Source organism: Oncorhynchus mykiss, chromosome 13 (assembly GCF_057628025.1).
Source record: "Oncorhynchus mykiss isolate SJ-2025 chromosome 13, ASM5762802v1, whole genome shotgun sequence".
In the NCBI taxonomy this organism is placed as follows: Eukaryota; Metazoa; Chordata; class Actinopteri; order Salmoniformes; family Salmonidae; genus Oncorhynchus; species Oncorhynchus mykiss.
In genome coordinates this window covers 38,905,013-38,930,137 of record NC_143034.1, presented here as the reverse complement: position 1 = coordinate 38,930,137, position 25,125 = coordinate 38,905,013, and the positions used below count along the sequence as shown (strand labels likewise).

Genomic DNA, 25,125 nt, shown 5'->3' with positions numbered 1-25,125 from the left:
TGGAATATGTTCCGGGATTCTTCCGATGGCATTGAGGAGCACACCACATCAGTCACTGGCTTTAGCAATAAGTGCATTGAGGACGTCTTCCCCAAAGTGACTCCAACGAACCATCAAATAGGCGAAGCATCAATACAGGACTAAGATCGAATCGTACAACACAGGCTCCGATGCTCGTTGGATGTGGCAGGGCTTGCAAACTATTACAGACTACAAAGGGAAGCACAGCCGAGAGCTGCACGGGTGACACAAGCCTACCAGAGGAACTAAATTACTTCTATGCTCGCTTTGAGGCAAGTAACACTGAAACATGAAACATGCTGTTCCGGATGACTGTGATCTCACACTCTCCGCAGCCGATGTGAGTAAGACCTTTAAATAAGTCAACATTCACAAGGCGGATTACCAGGACGTGTACTCCGAGCATGCACTGACAAACTTGCAAGTGTCTTCACTGACATTTTCAACCTCTACCTGTCTGAGTCTGTAATACCAACATGTTTCAAGCAGACCACCATAATCCCTGTGCCCAAGAACACTAAAGTAACCTGCCTAAATGACTACCGACCTGTAGCACTGACATCTGTAGCCATGAAATGCTTTGCAAGGCTGGTCATGGCTCACATCAACACCATTATCCCAGAAACCCTAGACCCACTCCAATTTGCATACTGCACCAACAGACCCACAGATGATGCAATCTCTATTGCACTCCTCACTGCCCTTTCACACCTGGACAAAAGGAACACCTATGAGAGAATGCTATTCATTGAATAAAGCTCAGCATTCAACAACATAGTGCCCTCAAAGTTCTCACTAAGCTATGGACCCTGGGACTAAACACCTCCCTCTGAAACTGGATAATGGAATTCCTGAGGGGCATCTCGCAGGTGGTAAGGGTAGGTAACAACACATCCGCCACTCAGATCCTCAACAAGGGGGCCCCTCAGGGGTGCATTCTCAGTCCCCTCCTGTACTCCCTGTTCACTCATGACTGCACGGCCAGGCACAACTCCAACACCATCATTAATTTTGTTGATGACAACAGTGGTAGGCCTGATCACCGACAACGACGAGACAGCCTATAGGGAGGAGTTCAGAGACCTGACCGTGTGGTGCAAGGACAACAACCTCTCCTTCAATGTGATCAAGACAAAGGAGATGATCGTGGACTACAGGAAAATGAGGACAGAGCACACCCACATTCTCATCAACGGGGCTGTAGTGGAGCAGGTTGAGAGCTTCAAGTTCCTTGGCGTCCACATCAGCAACAAACTAACATGGTCCAAGCACACCAATACAGCCGTGAAGAGGGCACGACAAAACCTATTCCCCCTCAGGAGACTGAAAAGATTTGCCATGGGTCCTCAGATACTCAAAAGGTTCTACAGCTGCACCATCGTGAGCATCCTCACGGATTGCATCACTGCCTGTTATGGCAACTGCTCGGCCTCCGACCGCAAGGCACTACAGAGGGTAGTTCGTACGGCCCAGTACATCATTGGGCCCAAGCTTCCTGCCATCCAGGACCTCTATACCAGGCGGTGTCAGAGGAAGGCCCTAAAAATCATCAAAGACTATAGCCACCCTAGTCATAGGCTGTTCTTTCTGCTACCGCACGGAAAGCAGTCCCGGCGCACCAAGTCTAGGTCCAAGAGGCTTCTTAACAGCTTCTACCCCCAAGCCATAAGACTCCTGACCAGCTAATCAAATGGCTACCCAAACTATTTGCATAGTCTCCCCCCCTCTGTTACACTGCTGTTACTTTCTGGTTATTATCTATGCATCGTCACTTTAACTTTTACCACAATTACCTTGACTAACCAGTGCCCCCGCACATTCACCTCAAACAGTGAGTAAAGGTGTGTTTTTTATTGAGAATGACAATGGTTCCTCAATGTATATAAAAAAAATCCATCTCTCTCCCTTTCAATAAGCACTCAGCATGAAAGGGAAAAATGTAATGCTCTGATCCAGTGCAAACGTCATAAAATACCTGATTACTTCTTATCCCTACAGCTGTGTCTCAAGCTCACTGGCTCAGGAAGCTCACTTGCCCAGAATATTACAATGTTGCAAGTTTGCTAGCACGAGAGCGTAGGTGTATCCAGTTGATAGCATAGTTGATACAATGTTTCAAGTTCGTTGCAGACAGGCTATGCGTAGCTAAAGTGATTTATAGGATATTATTTTTTTTTAAATCAGGATATTTTCTACCTGCAGGCTGCAATGTTTTTATTTGTTGGCTTTAGACTATTTTTTTTACATAGTTGGCAATGGCAAAAGTTACTTTTAGATGTTTATTATTTTCATTTAGATATAACTTAGATGAACCACATGACAATGATTTTGAGATGCAAAGACTTTATTATAAATGAAATTAAACTGTTAATTGAAAATAATAGCTGGCATAAATTGGCACTCCAAATGGAAAAAGTTGCCGACCCCTTGTGTAGCCTATTACCGGCAACTACCGGCAACTTCCGGCAACCTCCTCCAGGAGCAGCGGGAGGAGGAGGCCATCTTGATCTCTGGCTCCCTCTTGAGTCATGTGTGTCTTAATTATTTAATCAAACAGTGTGTTTAAATCATCAGACAAGCTACATAGTTGATTTTATCAAAACACATAGGGTGTGTGTCTTTATATGGAAAAATATACGTTTTAAAAATTTTGACCAATCGATTAGTCTAAAAAAACTGATGACTCTCGCTTGACCAATAATTATTTTAGTCGGGAACAGCCCTCGTTTCAAAAATGTATATGGGAATATATTGTCCATGATGAATACATCTCTGCCTTTGTTCTGACAAAGGTCAGAGTCAACAAAGCACAGACGAATGTCTTGTTGACTGAAAACATTTGCCAAAGTGAAAGGCAATGTATCTGATTTGGAAAAATATGATACAATATTAGACACAAAGGCGGTTCATAGAATAATAACAGTGGATCCCAATCCTAGAATGGCATCAACATACTCACCTCTCCATAAGAAGACCTAGCAGCTCCTGAGGTTTACAGAAGGACCTGTAGGTGGTTAGAAATGTTCGGACGAAATTTGGATCTGCAAGAAGGAAAAACAAGGGAATTGTCAGCCTTTTGTTAATCAAATCAAATTTATTTGTCACATACACATGTTAGCAGATGTTAATGCGAGTGTAGCGAAATGCGTGTGCTTCTAGTTCCGACAACGCAGTAATAACCAACGAGTAATTTAACCTAACAATTCCACAACTACTACCTTATACACACAAGTGTAAAGGGATAAAGAATATGTACATAAAGATATATGAATGAGTGATGGTACAGAACGGCATAGGCAAGATGCAGTAGATGGTACAGAGTACAGTATATACATATATGAGTAATGTAGGGTATGTAAACATTATATTAAGTGGCATTGTTTAAAGTGGCTAGTGATACATTTTATACATCAATTTCCATTATTAAAGTGTCTGGAGTTGAGTCAGTATGTTGGCAGCAGCCGCGCAATGTTAGTGGTGGCTGTTTAACAGTCTGATGGCCTTGAGATAAAAGCTGTTTTTCAGTCTCTCGGTCCCTGCTTTGACGCACCTGTACTGACCTCGCCTTCTGGATAATAGCGAGGTGAACAGGCAGTGGCTCGGGTGGTTATTGTCCTTGCTGATTTTTATGGCCTTCCTGTGACATCGGGTGGTGTAAGTGTCCTGGAAGGCAGGTAGTTTGCCCCCGGTGATGCGTTGTGCAGACCTCACTACCCTCTGGAGAGCCTTATGGTTGTGGACGGAACAGTTGCCGTACCAGGCGGTGATACAGCCCGACAGGATGCTCTCGATTGTGCATCTGTAGAAGTTTGTGAGTGCTTTTGGTGACAAGCCAAATTTCTTCAGCCTCCTGAGGTTGAAGAGGCGCTGCTGCGCCTTCTTCACAACGCTGTCTGTGTGGGTGGACCAATTCAGTTTGTCCGTGATGTGTACACTGAGGAACTTAAAACTTACTACCCACTCCAGTACTGTCCCGTCGATGTGGATAGGGGGGTGCTCCCTCTGCTGCTTCTTGAAGTCCACAATCACCTCCTTTGTTTTGTTGATGTTGAGTGTGAGGTTATTTTCCTGACACCACAGTCTGAGGGCCCTCACCTCCTCCCTGTAGGCCGTCTCGTAGTTGTTGGTAATCAAGCCTACCACATTAGTGTCGTCTGCAAACTTGATGATTGAGTTGGAGGCGTGCATGGCCACGCAGTCGTGGGTGAACAGGGAGTACAGGAGAGGGCTCAGAACGCACCCTTGTGGGGCCCCAGTGTTGAGGATCAGTGGGGTGGAGATGTTGTTACCTACCCTCACCACCTGGGGACGGCCCGTCAGGAAGTCCAGTCCCCAGTTGCACAGGGCGGGGTCGAGACCCAGGGTCTCGAGCTTGATGACAAGTTTAAGGGTACTATGGTGTTAAATGCTGAGCTGTCGTCGATGAACAGCATTCTCACATAGGTATTCCTCTTGTCCAGATGGGTTAGGGCAGTGTGCAGTGTGGTTGCGATTGCGTCGTCTGTGAACCTATTGGGGCGGTAAGCAAATTGGAGTGGGTCTAGGGTGTCAGGTAGGGTGGAGGTGATATGGTCCTTAACTAGTCTCTCAAAGCACTTCATGATGACGGAAGTGAGTGCTACGGGGCGGTAGTCGTTTGGCTCAGTTACCTTAGCTTTCTTGGGAACAGGAACAATGGTGGCCCTCTTGAAGCATGTGGGAACAGCAGTGTGCAAGTAGCTATTGTTCTTTCATGACTTTGCGGTGGTGACTTGTATGAAATTCGCTACTGTTTGCTAGCTATATGTCTTATAACTATTAAGTTAACAGTCTAAGATATGCCAACCTATGTCATGTTTATTAGGCACCAAACAGAAGAAAACATTCCAGAGTGAACATGACCCAGGTCTGTGTGTATATTAGGAGTGCTGATACTGTGGTTATGCGGGTGAACAGGACCGTTAGCTAGTGGTTCACATGTTGGATCTGTCCAAGCCCTTTCACCGGGGTCTGGCTGGGGTTGGACAATAGCTGCCTCAGTGCGGATTTACAAACAATCGGCCTGAAACTATTTCAGCCAGGAAACAGACGCTGCTCTGACGCACACAGCTGCCACTCCACCACACACGCTTAAAAATAGATCACCCGCCTGCCCTCCCCACCACCAACATACACACTGCAGTGGCTTTGACCACAAATACAAGTATAGGACAAGTCAACCACATTATCTGGGTATGACATAACAGAATATGAACTTATAAAGGTTTGATTTTCACTGGGTAGTTACTTTAAAAAGTTATCTTCCTGCAATTCTACGCATTTTGCAATGGGGCAGAGAGATAATGACAGTTTTATTGCCAATTTCCTGCAATTCTACACATTTTGCAATGGGGCAGAGAGATAATGACAGTTTTATTGCCAATTTCCTGCAATTCTACACATTTTGCCGTGGTCCATGCTGTGTTCTTATACTATCTGAGTAACTCAAACTTTCTAACAAAATGCATTTTAGACAGTTATTCTGGTGGTTGTTAGTTCTCAAAGATGATCTAATTAAAAAAATATACAGCTCCATTATCTTTTCTACATACTTTATATCTGGTTTTAAACGTGTAGGTTGGAAAAAGTATGTGAACCCCAAGGCTAATGACTTTTGGAGTCAGGAGTCAGCTAACGTGGATTCCAATCAACGAGACGAGAGTGGAGTTGTTGGTTAGAGCTGCCTTTCCCTATAAAAAAAAAACGCTCAAAACATTTGAGTTTGCTATTCACAAGAAGCATTGCCTGATGTGAACCAGGCCTCGAACAAAAGAGATCTCAGAAGACCTAAGATTAAGAATGGTTGACTTGCATAAATCTGGAAAGGGTTACAAAAGTATCTCTAACAGTCTTGATGTTCATCAGTCCACATTAAGTGAAATTGTCTATAAATGGAGAAAGGTCAGCACTGTTGCTACTCTCCCTAGGAGTGGCCGTCCTGAAATGATGAGTGCAAGAGCCCAGTGCAGAATTCTCAATGAGGTTAAGAAGAATCCTAGAGTGTCAGCTAAAGACTTACAGAAATCTCTGGAAGATGCTAACATCTCTGTTGACGAGTCTAGAATACGTAAAACACTAAACAAGAATGGTGTTTATGGGAGGACAACACGGAAGAAGTCACTGCTGTCCAAAAAACAACATTGCTGCACGTCTGAAATTCGCAAAAGAGCACCTGGATGTTCCAGAGTGCTACTGGCAAAATATTATGTGGACAGATTAAACTACAGTTGAGTTGTTTGTAAGGAACACACAACACTATGTGTGGAGAAAAAAAAGGCACAGCACACCAACATCAAAACGCTATCATTTGTTTTTCAGCAGGACAATGACCCAACACACCTCAAGGCTGTGTAAGGACTATTTGACCAAGAAGGAGAGTAATGCATCAGATGTACTGGCCTCCAATCACCTGACCTCAACCAAATTGAGATTGTTTGGGATGAGTTGGACCGCAGAGTGAAGGAAAAGCAGCCAACAAGCGCTCAGCGTATGTGGGAACTCCAAGACTGTTGGAAAAGCATTCCTCATAAAACTGGTTGAGAGAATGCCAAGAGTGCAAAGCAAAGGGTGGCTACTTTAAAGAATCTCAAATATATTTTCATTTGTTTAACACTTTTTAGGTTACTACATGATTCCATGTGTAATTTCATAGTTTTGATGTCTTCACTACTATTCTACAATGTAGAAAATAGTAAAAATAAAGAAAAACCCTTGAATGAGTAGGTGTGTCTAAACTTCTGAGTTGTGTAGAGTCAGTAGAAATGTGTGTGCATGTTATATGTGTGTGAGCAAATGGTCTCGCTCTCTCACACACACACACATACACACACCACACACACACAAAAAGTATTCAGACCCCTTGACTTTTTACACATTTTGTTACGTTACAGCCTTATTCTAAAATGGATTACATAAAAATAGTTCATCAATCTACACACAATACCCTATAATGACAAAGCGAAAGCAGGTTTTTAGAAGTGTTAGCAAATGTATTACAAATAAAAAACAGAAATACCTTACTTACATTAGTATTCAGACCCTTTGTTATGAGACTTGAAATTGAGCTCAGGTGCATCATGTTTCCATTGATCATTCTTGAGATGTTTCTACAACTAGATTTAAGTCCACCTGTGGTACATTCAATTAATTGGACATGATTTGGAAAGGCGCACACCTGTCTATATAAGGTCTCTCAGTTGACAGTGCATGTCAGAGCAATACCAAGCCATGAGGTCAAAGGAATTGTCTGTAGAGTTCCGAGACAGGACTGTGTCGAGAAACCGATCTAGGGAAGGGTACCAAAACATTTCTGCAGCATTGAAGGTCCCAAAGAACACAGTGGCCTCAATCATTCTTAAATAGAAGAAGTTTGGAACCACCAACACTCTTCCTAGAGTTGGCCGCCAGGCCAAACTGAGCAATCCGGGTAGAAGGGCCTTGGTCAGTGAGGTGACCAAGAACCCTCATGGTCACTCTGCCAGAGCTCCAGAGTTCCTCTGTGGAGATGGGAGAACATTCCAGAAGGACAACCATCTCTGCAGCACTCTACCAATCAGGCCTTTATGGCAGAGTGGCCAGAAGAGAAGCCACTCCTCAGTAAAAAGGCACATGACAGTTTGCTTGGAGTTTGCCAAAAGGCACCTAAAGCACTCTGACGATGAGAAACAAGATTCTCTGGTCTGATAAAACCAGATTGAACTCTTTGGCCGGAATGCCAAGTGTATTCAGCAGCAGAGACTGGGAAACTTGTCAGGATAAAGGGAAAGATGAAAGGAGCAAAGTACAGAGAGATCCTTGATGAAAACCGGCTCCAGATCGCTCAGGACCTCAGACTGGGGCAAAGGTTCACCTTCCAACAGGACAACAACGCTAAGCACAAAGCCAAGACAACACATGAGCGGCTTCGGGACTAGTCTCTGAATGTTCTTGAATGGCCCAGCCATAGCCCGGAATTCAACCCGCTCGAACATCTCTGAAGAGACCTGAGAATAGCTGTGCAGCGACGCTCCCCATCCAACCTTACAGAGCTTGAGAGGATCTGCAGAGAAGAATGGGAGAAACTCCCCAAATACAGGTGTGTCAAGCTTGTAGAGTCCTACCCAAAAAGACTGACATGCCAAGTTAAGTAAAAATATCTGGGATATCTGTACTTTATTTTACTATTCATATATTTGCCAACTTTTACTTCACTACATTCCTAAAGAAAATAAATGTACTTTTTACATACATTTTCCTAGACACCCTAAAGTACTATATTTTCACAGGAAAATTGTCAAATTCACACTTATCAAGAGTATATCCCTGGTCATCCCTACTGCCCCTGATCTGGTGGACTCACTAAACACAAATGCTTTGTTTGTAAATTATGTCTGAGTGATGGAGTGTGCCCCTGGCTATCCGTCAATAAAAAACATAAAAATAAGAATTGTGCCGTCTGGTTTGCTTAATATACGGAATTTGAAATGGTTTATACTTTTACGTTTGATACTTAAGTACATTTTAGCAGTTCCATTTCCATTTGATACTGAAGTGTGTTGGAGGGGCCAGTTGGAGGCACTCTTTCCTCTGGTCTAAATAACATCCCAATGCCCCAGGGTAGTGATTGAGGACACTGCCCTGTGTAGGGTGCCGTCTTTCGGATGGGATGTTAAACGGGTGTCCTGACTCTCTGAGGTCATTAAAGATCCCATGGCACTTATCGTAAGAGTAGGGGTGTGAACCCCGGTGTCCTAACTAAATTCCCAATCTGGCCCTCAAACCATCACGGTCACCTAATAATCCCAAGTATACAATTAATCCCCCACCTCTCCCCTGTAACTATTCCCCAGGTCGTTGCTGCAAATAAGAACGTGTTCTCAGTCAATTTACCTGGTAAAATAAAGGATAAATAAAAAAATATAAATACATTTAAAAAAGTATATCTGTAAAACCAAATACTTTCAGACTTTTACTCAAGTAGTATTTTACTGGGTCATTTTCTGTGGTATCAACAATTTAGTATTTTTTCCACCACTGCTGCTATGTACCAGAGGTCAATGGTCAAAGTTCTGTTAACCTGAACATTCCGAAAATGTCTCTGAATCTCTAAGCTTTCCAATGATATAAGATTAAAGAGAACAAGTGAGCAATACTGATATTGTTTGTCATAGGGTAAAATCCCTATGGGAAAAATTGATGGGACGGAGGGATGAAAGATAACACGCAGAAGGCTACCATTGCTGCACTGCTATCACACATTTTCTAACTCTTGGGACATTGACCTTCAAAAAAATCACTATGAGACATCGCCATCCCAAGTGAACCCGACCGACCCTCCTGGCTCATGGACTATATGAATTCTTGATTACAATTTATGGGAAAAGAGAAGCGTAGATCCATGCAAATTGTAATGCAGATAGTCAGGACAAAGAGATAAGAGAGAAAGTGTGTTGTCCCTCCACTGCTGTCTCCTGGGTGGGAGTAGGGTGTGTGTCCAGGCATGAGGTGCATCGTACAGGAAGCACCTTTTTCCCCTTTTCAAATTACCCTGGGCAACACAGACACACTTTTCCTCAAAAGGCTGGTTTCCCTTGGCTTATTTGAAATCAGTGGCACACAGACGGTTGAAAACTAAAAAGGAAAATAGTGGCCTAAATTTACACCCTACTCTTTATTCGGGGGAGGAAGTTTACACAGGGGTGTGAGCTGGACAGTCCACCCATAAGAGGAATGTTCTCTTCTGGCTTTGTATTGTGCTGCATTAACCTTGGACCAGTGTTTCTTTAACTCCAGTCCTTCACTACTCCCCAACAGCACAAAAGTTTGGTGTAGCCCAGGACAAGCACACCTGAACCAACTCGTCAACTAATCATCAAGCATTTGGGTGAGTTGAATCGGGTGTGCTTCAACAAAAATGTGTACAGTTTGGGGGTACTCACTTACCACAGTTGAGAAACACTGCTCTAGACATCCAGAGACAAACAAGATGAAACTCAAACTTGTGTAAGAGTTCAGAAAGGCTTCCGTGCTACACAAAGGAAAACGTGTGTTTTTAAGAAGATTTTATACAACACCTGTATGTTTGCATGACATTGAATAACAATGCATAGAAACAGAACAAATTCAAAAGCGCTTTGGCCTACATGTTTTGCTCCCCAGATCCACTTGGACTTCATGACATCATTACTTTTAATTAATGAAGAGCTTATTAGTCCAATCGCAGCCTTGTATCTGGTTAGGTACAATGGCACCCGTCAGTAGAGAAGAATACAGATCCCATGGTCTAACAAATGCTGTGTGTGCTGGGTCATTCAGCCTTTCTTAAGAGCGATTCCTCGCGAAACCCAGACAAAGAAAGACCATGATTTTTTACATTTTCACAAAATATAGTCCATAAAAGTGTCCTTTGGTTGAAGGATTGTTGACATGTGTCTAAAAGCATAATTGAGAAATATTGAATACAAGTTGGCATTTTTCTGATATTTTGGCCTTATCCAGGCCTCCTTTAAGACTCCATAGTGTTTCATCTGTAGATGCTACTAAACAAACATTGGTGTCATATGAAGTTTTATCCCTTTCTCTAATATGAGTAGTATTTTGGTTTCAATCACTTTTTCATACATTCTTGAAAAATATAAACAAATATTAAATCTAAAAAATATAAACATGAATATAGAAATGTTTGATTTGCATTTAAAAAATATATATACACACATGTATGTATGTATGTATGTATGTATGTATGTATGTATGTATGTATATATATATATATATATATATATACACACACACACACACACACACACACACACACACATATATGTGTGTATGTGTGTGTGTGTACATACACACACATATATATGTATATATTGTTGAGCATAATATAGCCTATTCTACAGGCATATTAGTTCCAGAGGGGATCTCTGATATTACCAACAGTAAAAGTGAACATTTATTAAAAATGGTCACCCTCTGCTGGTGATATGTAGGATGTGCAATGATTCAAGTAAAAGGAGGGCTGTGATTGGTTACATTGCCTACTATGCCAATTTCTCTGAATAAAATGGGCCATAACTTTAAAACTAGTAGAGATCCCAGTCTGGAACTTCGATATTCCTGTAGAGCCTATTATGTTCCACAATATATTGAAAAATTAGCCAAATCAAAAAAGTTATATTTTCAATATTCATGTTTACATTTTTATATTTCGATATTCATAAATTATTATTTTTGACTATTAAAATACTACTCCTATTACAGAGCAAGTGGTAAAGCTTCATATGACATACATTTTTGCTTTGTAGCACCTACAGATGAAACATTATGGAGTCTTAAAGGAGGCCTGGGTAAGGCCAAAATGTAATAAAAATGCCAACTTCTAGATACAAATATATATGTCAACAATTCTTCCTCTAAAATAACTATATTATGGATTACATTTCATGAACTTTCCAAAAGTAATGGATTGTGTTGTTGTTTGGCTTTAGTGAGGAATCACTAAAGGAGTTCAGGTGCCACTGAAGTCTGCAAAGTGATTACCTCAACAACACTAATGGCTAGCTCACCAACACCCCACAAAGGGCTGTGAGGGAAAGGGGAAGTTTAGTATTTTATAACATGATGCTAGACGGTTCATGACCCTGAAAGTAGTCTATGGGCCCAGAGAAACTGTAATCCATGGGTTGGTTCTCTTTAAACAGCTACACACAAGGTGAGGAAACTGAACTTCCCCTTTAAACACTAAACAGGCAGGAAAGACCTGATACTACCGGTCACTTACAAAATGGCGAAGTGAAGATAAATAGGCTTCGTCCTCTTGTTTTTTTGTTCTTTATCAGTTCTCGCTGTGTTATCTGGAGCTAAACTGACACTGAAACAAAACAGGTCATCACATCCCGCGCTCTGACGTCAAGTGTGGCCAAATATTTACAAGCCGTGTGAAAACAGCTATAAATGGATGCGGGGATGACGAAAGTGGGGGGAAGAAAAAGGCCTTCCACTATCTTGTCTTTTATGTTTAGGCATAAACTGCGTTTGTGCCAAGCTCAAGGTTTGGTGTGTAGAACAACAAGGTGATAACAGGAACAGGCACTCCAGGCACTGGGCAAGTGCATATTACATAAACACAAACAATGGAGGTGTACAATGGTGGGAACACGTGAGTAAGAGACCAGGCCCTAATAGTTAGGATTTTGTTTTTTTAAAGATACAGAAAATATCTAGGTTTCTTGGCATTCGCTTTCCTGTCCAGTTCTCTCATTTTAAAGAAATTAAACGTGGAGAGGGAGCCATTTGAGATGTGACCCATGTCTACTTCCTGCTCCCTGTAGCTCTTTACACTCGTACCTGCATACGGGTTGAAAATGGCATATTTGGGCACTGGTAAGCGCCTAAATTGGAACACCGTGGCTATACAATAACATGCAGTGTCAACGTTTATGATCACTATGTTTGATGTACAATTACAAGATGACATGGTGTTATACCCTAGGTTGTTCTGAACAGAATGAGCATGTTTGTCTCGTTGGATTCTAAACTTTGAACATTGAGATATTAAAGACATGATAGATCAGACGCATAGTATATAAAGGAGCGAGATCTGTAGAAAGACAGTGGCTGTGGAATGTGCTGGGTGGACGGGAGGAGATCAAAAGATGGCTATAGGGGAAGCAGGTGGACATCTGTGGATTAGGCAAAGGAGGGGTTGAGGTCAGGAGGTCAGGTCAGATCCCCTGAAGGGAATAATAAGGGTTGGAGAGAAGGAGGAGTGCCTTAAGTGGGATATTAAACTTGGTTAAGCTTCTCTAGTGTCCGTGAGTTATTTACTCTGAAAAATTAGAACCTAACGGTCTAAAGCATGACTCTTTTTTATGCGCACCAAAATTACGATCTGTTTCTCTGAATTGCCCCGTGAAAACCTAACACCGAAAGATAGCATTTCATAACTTAGCTAGTCATGTTGGCAATAGAACAAGCTTTCATGATGCCCAGCTGACTCAGACTGCAATTTATAAAATGGGCTGTTTTTGGATTGCATGAACAACAGTAATTGTGTGATGGCGGCGATGCAGGTCTGTGTTACAAACAAAACAACTACAAGTGTGCTTGCTCTTGTCGCTTAACAGCTCAGCTAGGAGAACGCAAAAAAATCATGTTATAGTTGAAGACTCTTCTTCGAGTCATTAAAGTGCATTGAAATTACGCAGGAACTCTGCACACCAGTTGGTCCTCTCACTCAAACAATTTTTTTTGTCTTATGTTGCACCTACCCCACATTTTCCAGGAATATTGTTATCATGTTACTGAATGTATCCAGAGTATTTTCAGATTCCCTTATCAACAAATGCGGCGAAAAGTACAGTAAAGGTAAAACGCACATAAAATCAACAGTGTAATGTTCGGATTCAGCCTTGTGAAAGGTGAACTGTCGTATCCTCAACTTTGGTCAAATAATGTTCCCATAATCTCCAAACTGTTCCCTTTCAATTGCTACTATGCTTATGCATTTCATATTTCTTCTGTAAAAAAAAACATTTCAATTTAGCCCTATCCATATAGGCCAAATCGCACGACTGTAAAGGGTTAAACCTTTAAACCGGTTGTTGAACACCAAATTTGACTCCTACAGACTACTTTTTCACAGTGTTCTCCTCCTCTCTAAAACCAAAACCCTGCCCCTACCCCCTGTTCTACGATAGGAAAGGGTCTGCAAGATGTTCTCCACTAGGATTTAGCAACTACTGTTATTCCACACATCTGAGGGAGTTATTTGTATAGCCTACTGTACGGAAAAGGCATGCATTTCAACAGGTCATAACAGGTCAACATAGGAAACCTTTTGCTGTGTCATGCTTTTTCTCACCTGCATACATGTGGAAGGTGAGCCTTTCGATGAGCTTGAGCACTGTACCCGCCTTGATGATGGGGATGCCCGACTTGGACTGCACATTCTCCTCGAACACCACGTTCTCCTCAGAGTCGGGCGTGGCGAACCGGTAAAGCTCCGCCCCCGGCAGCCTCATTTGCTCCTCCTTCTCCTCCTGTAGCATGGCCGAGTCCAGCATGCGCTCCAGCGTCGAGCGGTACTGCAGTGAGATGAGCGCCGCCATCCAGCCATTCTTGTCCTCGGCCGACTTGGCGGCGAACACCACGCTGTTGCCATCTTTGAGGATGATCTCAAAGGCGTGCCGGTATTCGCCCTCCTTGTCGTCCTTGTCATTGATCTGAACCTTGCGCATTAAGAACTTCTCCTTGAGGCGGTACTCGGCGGTGGACGAGGCGCCAGGCAAGCGCGGCTGACCGTGGTTGGACTTGCAGCAGATCATCAGGCCGTCAAAGAGGAAGATGTGCCGTTCGTGCTTGGCGCCAACGCGTGTCAGCGTCCCCTCCATGATGAATTCGTTGCAGCACTGGCCAATGTCCTTGCCCTCCCAGCCGTCAATGTTCTTCTGGATCTCGTTCATCTTCTTGATGGCCAGGTGCTTGCCCTTCATCTGCTGGCTGTAGAAGCGGCAGGCTGACTCGCTGGTGCCGCCGTAGAGTTTGAGGAGAGAGAGAAAGAAAAGATGAGATAAAATGACAAAAAAAGTTGAATGTAAGAGAAAGAATGTGAGAAAAAAAAGGAAAGCGGGGAGAAGAGAGGAAGGGAAATGTGGGTCTGATGTTCACAGCCCATTGACAATGGAAAACAAGTCAACAAAGCCAGCGAGACTGAGATTGAGTGGAGGGTCAGTGTGGGTGGCTAAAGCAGCGGTACAACTAAACCTGGTCCAGGAGGGGGTTCCTACAAATAACATCTCCTTAACAAAACACTGGGTGCGACTGAAGCGACGTGACTGGCATCCCCACCCATAACTAAACTCAGCAAAAAAAGAAACATCCTCTCACTGTCAACTGGGTTTATTTTCAGAAAATGTGTATATATTTGTGTGAAAATAAGATTCAACAACTGAGACATAAACTGAACAAGAGACGTGACTAACAGAAATTGAATAATGTGTCCCTAAACAAAGGGGGGGGGGGGGGTCAAAATCAAAAGTAACAGTCAGTATACGGTGTGGCCACCAGCTGCATGAAGTACTGCAGTGCATCTCCTCCATGGACTGTACCAGATTTGCCAGTTCTTGCTGTGAGATGTTACCCCACTCTTCCACCAAGGCACTTGCAAGTTCCCTGACATTTCCTAGACCTCACCCTCCGATCAAACAGGTCCCAGACATGCTCATTGGGATTGAAGTCCGGGCACTTCGCTGGCCACGGCAGCACACTGATGTTCCTGTCTTGCAGGAAATCACACACAGAACGAGCAGTATGGCTGGTGGCATTGGGTCATATCAGGATGAGCCTGCATGAAGGGTACCACATGAGGGAGGAGGATGTCTTCCCTGTGACGACCACCGTTGAGATTGCCTGCAATGACAACAAGTTCAGTCCGATGATGCTGTGACACCGCCCCGGACCATGACGGACCCTCCACCTCCAAATCGATCCCACTCCAGAGTACAGGCCTCGGTGTAACGCTCATTCCTTCTACGATAAACGCAAATACGACCATCACCCCTGGCGAGACAAAACCGTGACTCGTCAGTGACAAGCACTTTTTGCCAGTCCTGTCTGGTCCAGCGACGGTGGGTTTGTGCCCATAGGCAACATTGTTGCCGGTGATGTCTGGTGAGGACCTGCCTTACTACAGGCCTACAAGCCCTCAGTCCAGCCTCTCTCAGCCTATTGCGGACAGTCTGAGCACTGATGGAGGGACTGTGCATTCCTGGTGTAACTCGGGCAGTTGTTGTTGTCATCCTGTACCTATCCCACAGGTGTGATGTTCGGATGTACCAGTTCTGTGCAGGTGTTGTTACACGTGGTCTGCCACTGCGAGGACGACCAGTTGTCTATCCTGTCTCCCTGTAGCGCGGTCTTAGGTGTCACACAGTACAGACATTGCAAACATGGGAAACAGTGTTTAAACCCTTTACAATGAAGATCTGTGAAATTATTTGGATTTTAATGGATTTTAATGAATTCTCTTTTTTTGATGATTTTATAATCCTGACCGTAACCTTAAAGGAAAATTACACCCAAAAACTATCTTTTAGTTTTTGTTTCATTAGTCCATTGTTGATAAATGTTTTGCATGTCAGCAATCCAACAAAGGACTAATGAAATAAATTCTAAAAGATAGTTTTTGGATGGGAGTTTTCCTTTAACCACACCAATAACCCTAAACTTAACCTAACCAGAACCCATTAGGTAATTCAACATCAGTTTGCTGGTCAGTCATGTCCCTTCAGTTTACACCCAGCAGGCCAATTGACTAAACTTCCTCACCATTCCGGCAGTTCAACAAAACGGTACCGAGGAAGGGCCCACACCCGTGGTTAACAGGGTGCCTTGGAGGACCAAATGAGAAAGTGCATAAGAATAGAATGAGTCTAAAAGAATAAAGAGCATCTGATTATTTTTATTTGAGCCAGACAGTATTTAAATATTGTTTTGGTTCATCATACCATTAACATGGTCTATGGTATGACTATCATATTCAAAATGAGTTATTTTAGGACCACAATGTAGACTAGTCTGTTTTAATCAATCTCTTTATTCTTATATTATACCAATGTCTATTTAAAGTATTTATTCATTACTAAGGACCATGCCCCCTGTAATAATTAGGTCATGTGAGGAGTAAGTTTAAAACTCTTTCAGCAATTCGATACAAAAAGACTGGTTTGAGTGAAAACCTGCACATACGGTACTCTTTCAAAACCAGAATGACAAAACTTAAGTAAGCAGAAGAGGAGAAAGCTCTGCGGCACACCAGAACCAGAATCTCACCTCTACTGCTCATGACAAATCAGCTGAGCAATAATTCCAATGATCACTTCTAAAACCACCTACTTAGAATAATCGAACAGCATTGCGCCACTGGGGCTTGATTTCAGATATCCCAATTTTCTTTTTTTTTTTTGGGGGGGGGGGGGGCTAAAGATTTGTTGGTGGTTCTACAAATTGATTGAGTGAGAGGGTGATAGGGAAAAAATCAACAAGGATTTAACACCCACTACAGTGCGTCTGAACTAAAACTACTTGTAAACAATCGCGGGAGGGCTTACTTTGTTTTTCGTGAACGCACGACGACTCGCATCAGCACTCCTGAGAGGAGGGGGAGGCAGGCGAAGCCAACTCACGCGCCCGTCTTCATACCAGCACCTCAAAAGTACAGGAGGACTTTCACCCAGCCCAAATTAGCTTCGCAGAGAGACAAGGGGTACCTCTGAAGGGCAAGGGATAGACTACACACAAAATTCACCCCAGAAACTACAATTTCCATTTCCCAGTCCATTAAGTGTGAAACTCTAAAAACTATACACAGAAAGAAACTGTCAAAACTTTGCCTACTCTCAAGTATGATCAAAGAGGTTATATTTGAAGTGCATTTACATTAATCTTTAAACGAGCAGTCTTGCAATGAAATTAATCAAGTAGTTAATTAAAGCAAAAAATTATAATGAGCATCATTATCAAACCATCATTTATCCCAGGCAGCGATGGACCTTGCCAGAGCATTGGCGACTAAGAGCTTATTACGTTTTTCCTAATGAACAGCAAGGTTGCGAAAGAGCAAACATAATTCAAATGGCTGTGACAGAGCTCTTGGGTTGTTCTTTGTTCTGGCTCTCGAAATACAAAGACCCCTAGAGACAGGAAAGGTGTAGCGAAACGGCCAAAGTCAATAAAGGTAACCCTTGTGGGGTACCCCAACTCAGTGTGTCCTCTCGAACTGTCCATTTTAGCCTCCTACGTGTGTCACCATCCCCACGTTCCCGCCAAAGTATGGGGTGCAAAGACATACCGTAAGATAAGCCATCCTTTCCCCATGAAAAATAAACAAAAAAACAACAAAAAAGAAAAGCAAAGGGGTAATCTTTCTCGTTTATAACCTGTGTCCTCCACTCAAGTAAAGAACGAGCGACAACCGCATGTAACCAAAAAAAACACCCTGTTTTCTTCACCAATACAAAAGGAGGGATGGAGATAAAAATGGTCCGCACGGTTTGGATGCTAAAGTCCACTGTTGAAAGCAAGGGAATTCTCCCCCCCCCTTTCAAATTCGATCACTTTTTTTCCCCCTCAAAGCCGGGAACAATAACACCAGAACAGGACAGCCCAATTCCTGACACAACTTCCCTCCGACAACACAGTGGCGAGCCCCCCTCCAACCCTCTTCCCCCCACAAGTCTATTTTAGGTCCAGAGGGAAACTCAGAACTGAGCTTAGGGTGGGGGGTGTGCAGAGGATGGGAGGAGTACACCAATGAGGCAGTAGTATGAATTGCTGTGTGTGTGTTAGTGTGGGTGTCTATTGTGAGGTGTGTATTGTGCTGTGCAAGTGTTAACGCCTCGGAGTATATATAGTGCACATATGAGACATAGCCATCTTTTGGTGCTTGTCTGGTCTGTGCCATTGCGTGTGTGAGTTATCTTCCCATATCTTGCTTGTGGATTTCTATTACTGTGTGTGCATATGTACTGTGTGTGTCAGAGCTAGCTTTGTATCTTTTTGGGTAAAGAGAAGCAGGTGTGGATGGACCAGGAGGGGTTGTAAATTGGCGCTCCTCTGCCTACCTCAGCCTCCTCTTGGCCATGTTCTTGGAGCAGATCCTCTCCATGCTACTCTGCAGATTGAGCAGCGCCGTGATGGCCTGCTTCAGACACTCCTTGTCCTCCTCGTCCTCACTTTTCTCCTCTAGTTGCTGTGGAAAGGAGGGGGGAAGAGGGGATGGGGCAGAGAAAGAGGGGTAGAGAATAAAATGTTGGATCAGGTGGTTTCGCTGGTAGGGGGAGTCTAGAGAAGGATCATGATGCGGTATAAGGCCAAACTCATGAGCGAGATTACGGCTGAGGGAGAAAAAAAAAATCCCTTCCTCTCCGTCATTCTCTCATTCCCAACCCCCTCAACTCCAGTGTTTCCCCTTAATTCGTACTTTCTTGAGCGACTACCAAGGATCGGTCCAACATTACCAACATTGTCTCGCCCTCCATTATATATACACAGTCGTGGCCAAAAGTTGAGAATGACACAAATATTAATTTCCACAAAGTTTGCTGCTTCAGTGTCTTTAGATATTTTTGTCAGATGTTACTATGGAATACTGAAGTATAATTACAAGCATTTCATAAGTGTCAAAGGCTTTAATTGACAATTACATGAAATTGATGCAAAGAGTCAATATTTTGACCCTTCTTTTTCAAGACCTCTGCAATCCACCCTGGCATGCTGTCAATTAACTTCTGGGCCACACTGATGGCAGCCCATTCTTGCATAATCAATTCTTGGAGTTTGTTTGTCCACCCGCCTCTTGAGGATTGACCACACGTTCTCAATGGGATTAAGGTCTGGGGAGTTTCCTGGCCATGGACCCAAAATATTGATGTTTTGTTCCCCAAGCCAATTAGTTATCACTTTTGCCTTATAGCAAGGTGCTCCATCATACTGGAGAAGGCATTGTTCGTCACCAAACTGTTTCTGGATGGTTGGGAGAAGTTGCTCTCGGAGGATGTGTTGGTACCATTCTTTATTCATGGCTATGTTCTTAGGCAAAATTGTGAGTGAGCCCACTCCCTTGGCTGAGAAGGAACCCCACACATGAATGGTCTCAGGATGCTTTACTGTTGGCATGACACAGGACTGATGGTAGCGGTCACCTTGTCTTCTCCGGACAAGCTTTTCTCTGGATGCCCCAAACAATCGGAAAGGGGATTCATCAGAGAAAAGGACTTTACCCCAGTCCTCAGCAGTCCAATCCCTGTACCTTTTGCAAAATATCAGTCTGTCCCTGATGTTTTTCCTGGAGAGAAGTGGCTTCTTCGCTGTCCTTCTTGACACCAGGCCATCCTCCAAAAGTCTTTGCCTCACTGTGTGTGCAGACGCACTCACACCTGCCAGCTGACATTCCTGAGCAAGCTCTGTACTGGTGGTGCCCCGATCCCGCAGCCGAATCAACTTTAGGAGACGGTCCTGGCGCTTGCTGGACTTTCTTGGGCGCCCTGAAGCCTTCTTCACAACAATTGAACCGCTCTCCTTGAAGTTCTTGATGATCCGATAAATGGTTGATTTAGGTGCAATCTTACTGGCAGCAATATCATTGCCTGTGAAGCCCTTTTTGTGCAAAGCAATGATGACGGCACATATTTCCTTGCAGGTAAGCATGGTTGACAGAGGAAGAACAATGATTCCAAGCACCACCCTCATTTTGAAGCTTCCAGTCAGTTATTCAAACTCAATCAGCATGACAGAGTGATCTCCAGCCTGGTCCTCGTCAACACTCACACCTTTGTTAACGAGATAATCATTGACATGATGTCAGCTGGTCCTTTTGTGGCAGGGCTGAAATGCATTGGAAATGTTTTTGGGGGGATTCAGTTCATTTGCATGGCAAATTTCAATTAATTGCAATTCATCTGATCAATCTTCATAACATTCTGGAGTATATGCAAATTGCCATCATACAAACTGAGGCAGCAGACTGTGAAAATGTATATTTGTGTCATTCTCAAAACTTTTGGCCACGACTATAGCGCATTCAATTTTTCAGACCCCTTGATTTTTTTTACAGCCTTATTCTAACATTTATTAAAACTTGATTACCAACAACGACGAGACGGCCTACAGGGAGGAGGTGAGGGCCCTCGGAGTGTGGTGTCAGGAAAATAACCTCACACTCAACGTCAACAAAACTAAGGAGATGATTGTGGACTTCAGGAAACAGCAGAGGGAACTATCCACATCGATGGAACAGTAGTGGAGAGGGTAGCAAGTTTTAAGTTCCTCGGCATACACATCACAGACAAACTGAATTGGTCCACTCACACAGACAGCATTGTGAAGAAGGCGCAGCACCGCCTCTTCAACCTCAGGAGGCTGAAGAAATTCGGCTTGTCACCAAAAGCACTCACAAACTTCTACAGATGCACAATCGAGAGCATCCTGGCGGGCTGTATCACCGCCTGGTACGGCAACTGCTCCGCCCACAACCGTAAGGCTCTCCAGAGGGTAGTGAGGTCTGCACAACGCATCACCGGGGGCAAACTACCTGCCCTCCAGGACACCTACACCACCCGATGTCACAGGAAGGCCATAAAGATCATCAAGGACATCAACCACCCGAGCCACTGCCTGTTCACCCCGCTATCATCCAGAAGGCGAGGTCAGTACAGGTGCATCAAAGCTGGGACCGAGAGACTGAAAAACAGCTTCTATCTCAAGGCCATCAGACTGTTAAACAGCCACCACTAACATTGAGTGGCTGCTGCCAACACACTGACACAACTCCAGCCACTTTAATAATGGGAATTGATGGGAAATGATGTAAATATATCACTAGCCACTTTAAACAATGCTACCTTATATAATGTTACTTACCCTACATTATTCATCTCATATGCATACGTATATACTGTACTCTATATCATCGACTGTATTCTTATGTAATACATGTATCACTAGCCACTTTAACTATGCCACTTTGTTTACATACTCATCTCATATGTATATACTGTACTCGATACCATCTACTGTATCTTGCCTATGCTGCTCTATACCATCACTCATTCATATATCCTTATGTACATATTCTTTATCCCCTTACACTGTGTACAAGACAGTAGTTTTGGAATTGTTAGTTAGATTACTTGTTATTACTGCATTGTCGGAACTAGAAGCACAAGCATTTCGCTACACTCGCATTAACATCTGCTAACCATGTGTATGTGACAAATAAAATTTGATTTGATTTGATTTGAGGTTGAAGGAATTGTACGTAGAGGTCCGAGACAGGACTGTGTTGAGGCACAGATCTGGGGAAGGGTACCCCAAAATTACTGCAGCATTGAAGGTCCCCAAGAACACAGTGGCCTCCACCATTCTTAAATGAAAGAATTTTGGAACCACCAAGACTCTTCCTAGAGCTGACCACCCAGCCAAACGGAGCAAACGGGGGAGAAGGGCCTGACCAGGAATCTGATGGTCACTCTGACAAAGCTCCAGAGTTCCTCTGTGGAGATGGGAGAATATTCCAGAAGGACAACCATATCTGCAGTACTCCACCAATCTGGCCTTTATGTTAGAGTGGCCAGACGGAAGCCACTCCTCAGTAAAAAGGCACATGACTGCCAGCTTGGACTTTGCCAAAAGGCACCTAAAAACTCTCAGACCATGAGAAACAAGATTCTCTGGTCTGATGAAACCAAGATTGAATTATTTGGCCTGAATGCCAAGCGCCATGTCTGGCGGAAACCTGGCACGGCCCCTAAGGTGAAGCATGGTGGGGTTCAGCGGCAGGGACTGTGAGACTAGTCAGGATCAAGGGAAAGATGAATGGAGCAAAGCAGAGTGAGATCCTTGATGAAAACCTGCTCCAGAGCGCTCAGGATCTCAGACTGGGGTGAAAGTTCACCTTCCAACAGGACAATGACCCTGAGCCCGCAGCCACGACAACACAGGAGTGGCTTCGGGACAAATCTCTGAATGTCCTTGAGTGGCCCAGCCAGAGCCTGGACTTGAACCCGGTCTGGAAAGACCTGAACATAGCTGTGCAGTGACGTTCCCTATCCAACCTGACAGAGCTGGAGAGGATCTGCAAAGAAGAATGGGAGAAACTCCCCAAATACAGGTGTGCCAAGCTTGTAGCCTCATACCCAAGAAGACTCATGGTTGTAATTGCTGACAAAGGTGCATCATCAAAGTACTGACTAAAGGGTCTGAATAGTCGTTATGGGGTATTGTGTGTAGATTGATGAGGGAAAAAAACTATTTAATCAATTTTAGAATAAGGCTGTAACGTAACAAAATGTGTAAAAAGTCAAGGTGTCTGAATACAATGTATAAGCAATATATACACGTACATGGCTCTGGTAGCCAAATGTGTTTAGGTGAGCGGACCTAAAGTAACCGTCAGTTTTTTATCTATGTCATCTTCTTTGCAGTTTTATTCAAGTCTCTAAACTAATAAGGTAGCTAGCATGCCGTGGTTAAAGTACAGAAAGCCCTACCTTTTGCATCTGTAGCAACAGTGTCTATATTATTATTAATATATATATATATATATATATATTTATTTATTTAACTAGGCAAGTCAGTTAAGAACTAATTCTTATTTACAATGACAGCCTACCCCCGGCCAAACCTGGACGACGCTGTGCCAACTGTGCGCCGCCCTATGGGGCTCCCAATCACGGCCGGATGTGGTTGAGCAGCCTGGATTCAAACCAGGGACTGTAGTGACGCCTCTTACACTGAGATGCAGTGCCTTAGACCGCTGCGCCACTCGGGAGCCCCATGGTCTGTTATAGTCTTGTATACCTGTGCAAACGCATGACATGTAAAGGATAATCAATGAGGGACTATGCGTTCTATGGGAAATAATGAACGACGTGTAAGGAGTGTTCTACTATGTGCCAGCGGAGTGGAACTAACCTTCCACGGAGTTGCATAACCCATGGGTTTGCATCCTATGGCTGTCCCTTTGGCTATGCCATCTGAGGACAAGGCAGAAAGAGACTCCTCTCCTCTCTAAACCCACTTTCCCTTTACCCTGGACTCGCAGTAAGTAAGCTAGGGGTAGAAAAGAAATTCTGCGATTTAGCCCTCTCCAGAGCAGCCGCCACTTCCATGGCTTGCTGGAAAGAGGCTTAGGGGAGAATAAGGACTGTGTGGGCCAAATCTCTGCCTAAGTGTGAACAAGAAGCCCGGCACTAAGGCTCTCTCGGGGGGGGCACATGGTTCCTGTCCTTGTGACTTTTGGCAGATATTCCACGCTAGTACAGATCATGTGGTCCAGCGGTAACACTTTCTGCTCTAAAACACATGCATGACTACCCACCAGAGACCAATCGCGGCATCCTTCCTTCTGTGTCCCTCCCACCTACTCTCCCTTCTCTGATTTCAAACCTGTCTGAATAAGTTAAACAATACGAGGAGTGTGGAACCTCCCAAGGGGCAATCTGCAATTGATACATTCATTTTTAAACTTTTAAATGAATGATATATACCCATTCATTCTTTAAAAATATTTAAAAAATGCCTCATGGTTAAAACGATCATGTTGATCCCATGGATGTCAAGTCCTTGAATCCATAGATCTGTCTATGAATTTGAGAGTGGTTACATTTCTCCTGCCCCATCCCTTAGATGGGACCCCTTTGTTGTTGTTTTAAACTGCATTATTTAAAGAAAAAAAAAAGAAAAACATTGAGATTCCACATCAACTGTGGGCTGGCGGATCATCGGAGAAAAAACAGCCCCCTGCATCCAACCAAGGCATTCTGATCCATACCTTCGGAGATACCGACACAACATATTTATACACTATTTATACACTATTATTATTAAATGTATATTATTAAATTATATTATTAAATGTTATAATATATGCCATTTAGCAGACTTTCATCCAAAGTGATTTCCAGTCCAGCGTGCATACATTTTTACGTTATGGGTGGCCCTGGGAATCGAACCCACAATCCTGGCAATGCAGCAAGTGCCATGCTCAACCAATTGAGCTACAGAGGACCACATTATGAATCCTCATACATGCTTACCTTTAAGATCTCGAAATAGTGGAGACAATGATAGACCGGTGTGAGGAGCAACCGGGGCAGGACGTACTGGACTGCTTCCTTAAAGCCTTCGCATATAGACTGGGGAGTCAGAGACAGAGCGAGATGAGGGTTAACTTGGGCAGGTAATAAAGTGTCAAATCTTATCAAGGTAAACAGTGGTGGGGGGGGCAATTCTCACAGGAACTGCATTGGGATGAATGTTTGACGTGCTTTAAAAAAAATGATAAATAAATCACAATAATTTTTTTTAAATCGTGATTAAAGTGTATATTTTATGCCCTTTTTAGACCTATACATGCCTCCTGTAAAGACCTCATGATCCATGAACTGTACATGATACAGACAACATCTTGATGCAATTATACTCCTTATAGTGTGCTCTAAAATGTGGAGTATGTCTAGATTCTGAAATACAACTGTTCACATTAATTCGAATTCATATTTTGGAGCACAATGACACCAAGACGCTGCCTGTATCATGTACGGTTCACAA

At 43.5% G+C, this 25,125-nt stretch overlaps 1 protein-coding gene across 7 annotated transcripts in view; it reads right to left on the bottom strand.

Annotated features, from left to right (window-relative positions):
- The window catches only part of LOC110486079 (son of sevenless homolog 1), an 82,010-nt gene that overhangs the window by 20,789 nt on the left and 36,096 nt on the right, over positions 1 to 25,125 (bottom strand). For 4 of the 7 annotated variants that reach the window (XM_036940733.2, XM_036940731.2, XM_036940732.2 and 1 more), the window contains exons 8-11: positions 24,612 to 24,710; positions 18,639 to 18,766; positions 13,880 to 14,541; positions 2,981 to 3,062 (exon numbers count right to left, since the gene is read on the bottom strand). In XM_036940733.2, coding sequence (XP_036796628.1) covers positions 2,981 to 3,062; positions 13,880 to 14,541; positions 18,639 to 18,766; positions 24,612 to 24,710 — 971 coding nt within the window. Of the gene's footprint in view, positions 1 to 2,980; positions 3,063 to 13,879; positions 14,542 to 17,126; positions 18,212 to 18,638; positions 18,767 to 24,611; positions 24,711 to 25,125 lie in introns of those variants that run through there. The other 3 variants (XM_090196152.1, XM_090196153.1, XM_090196154.1) reach the window with 1 other exon arrangement.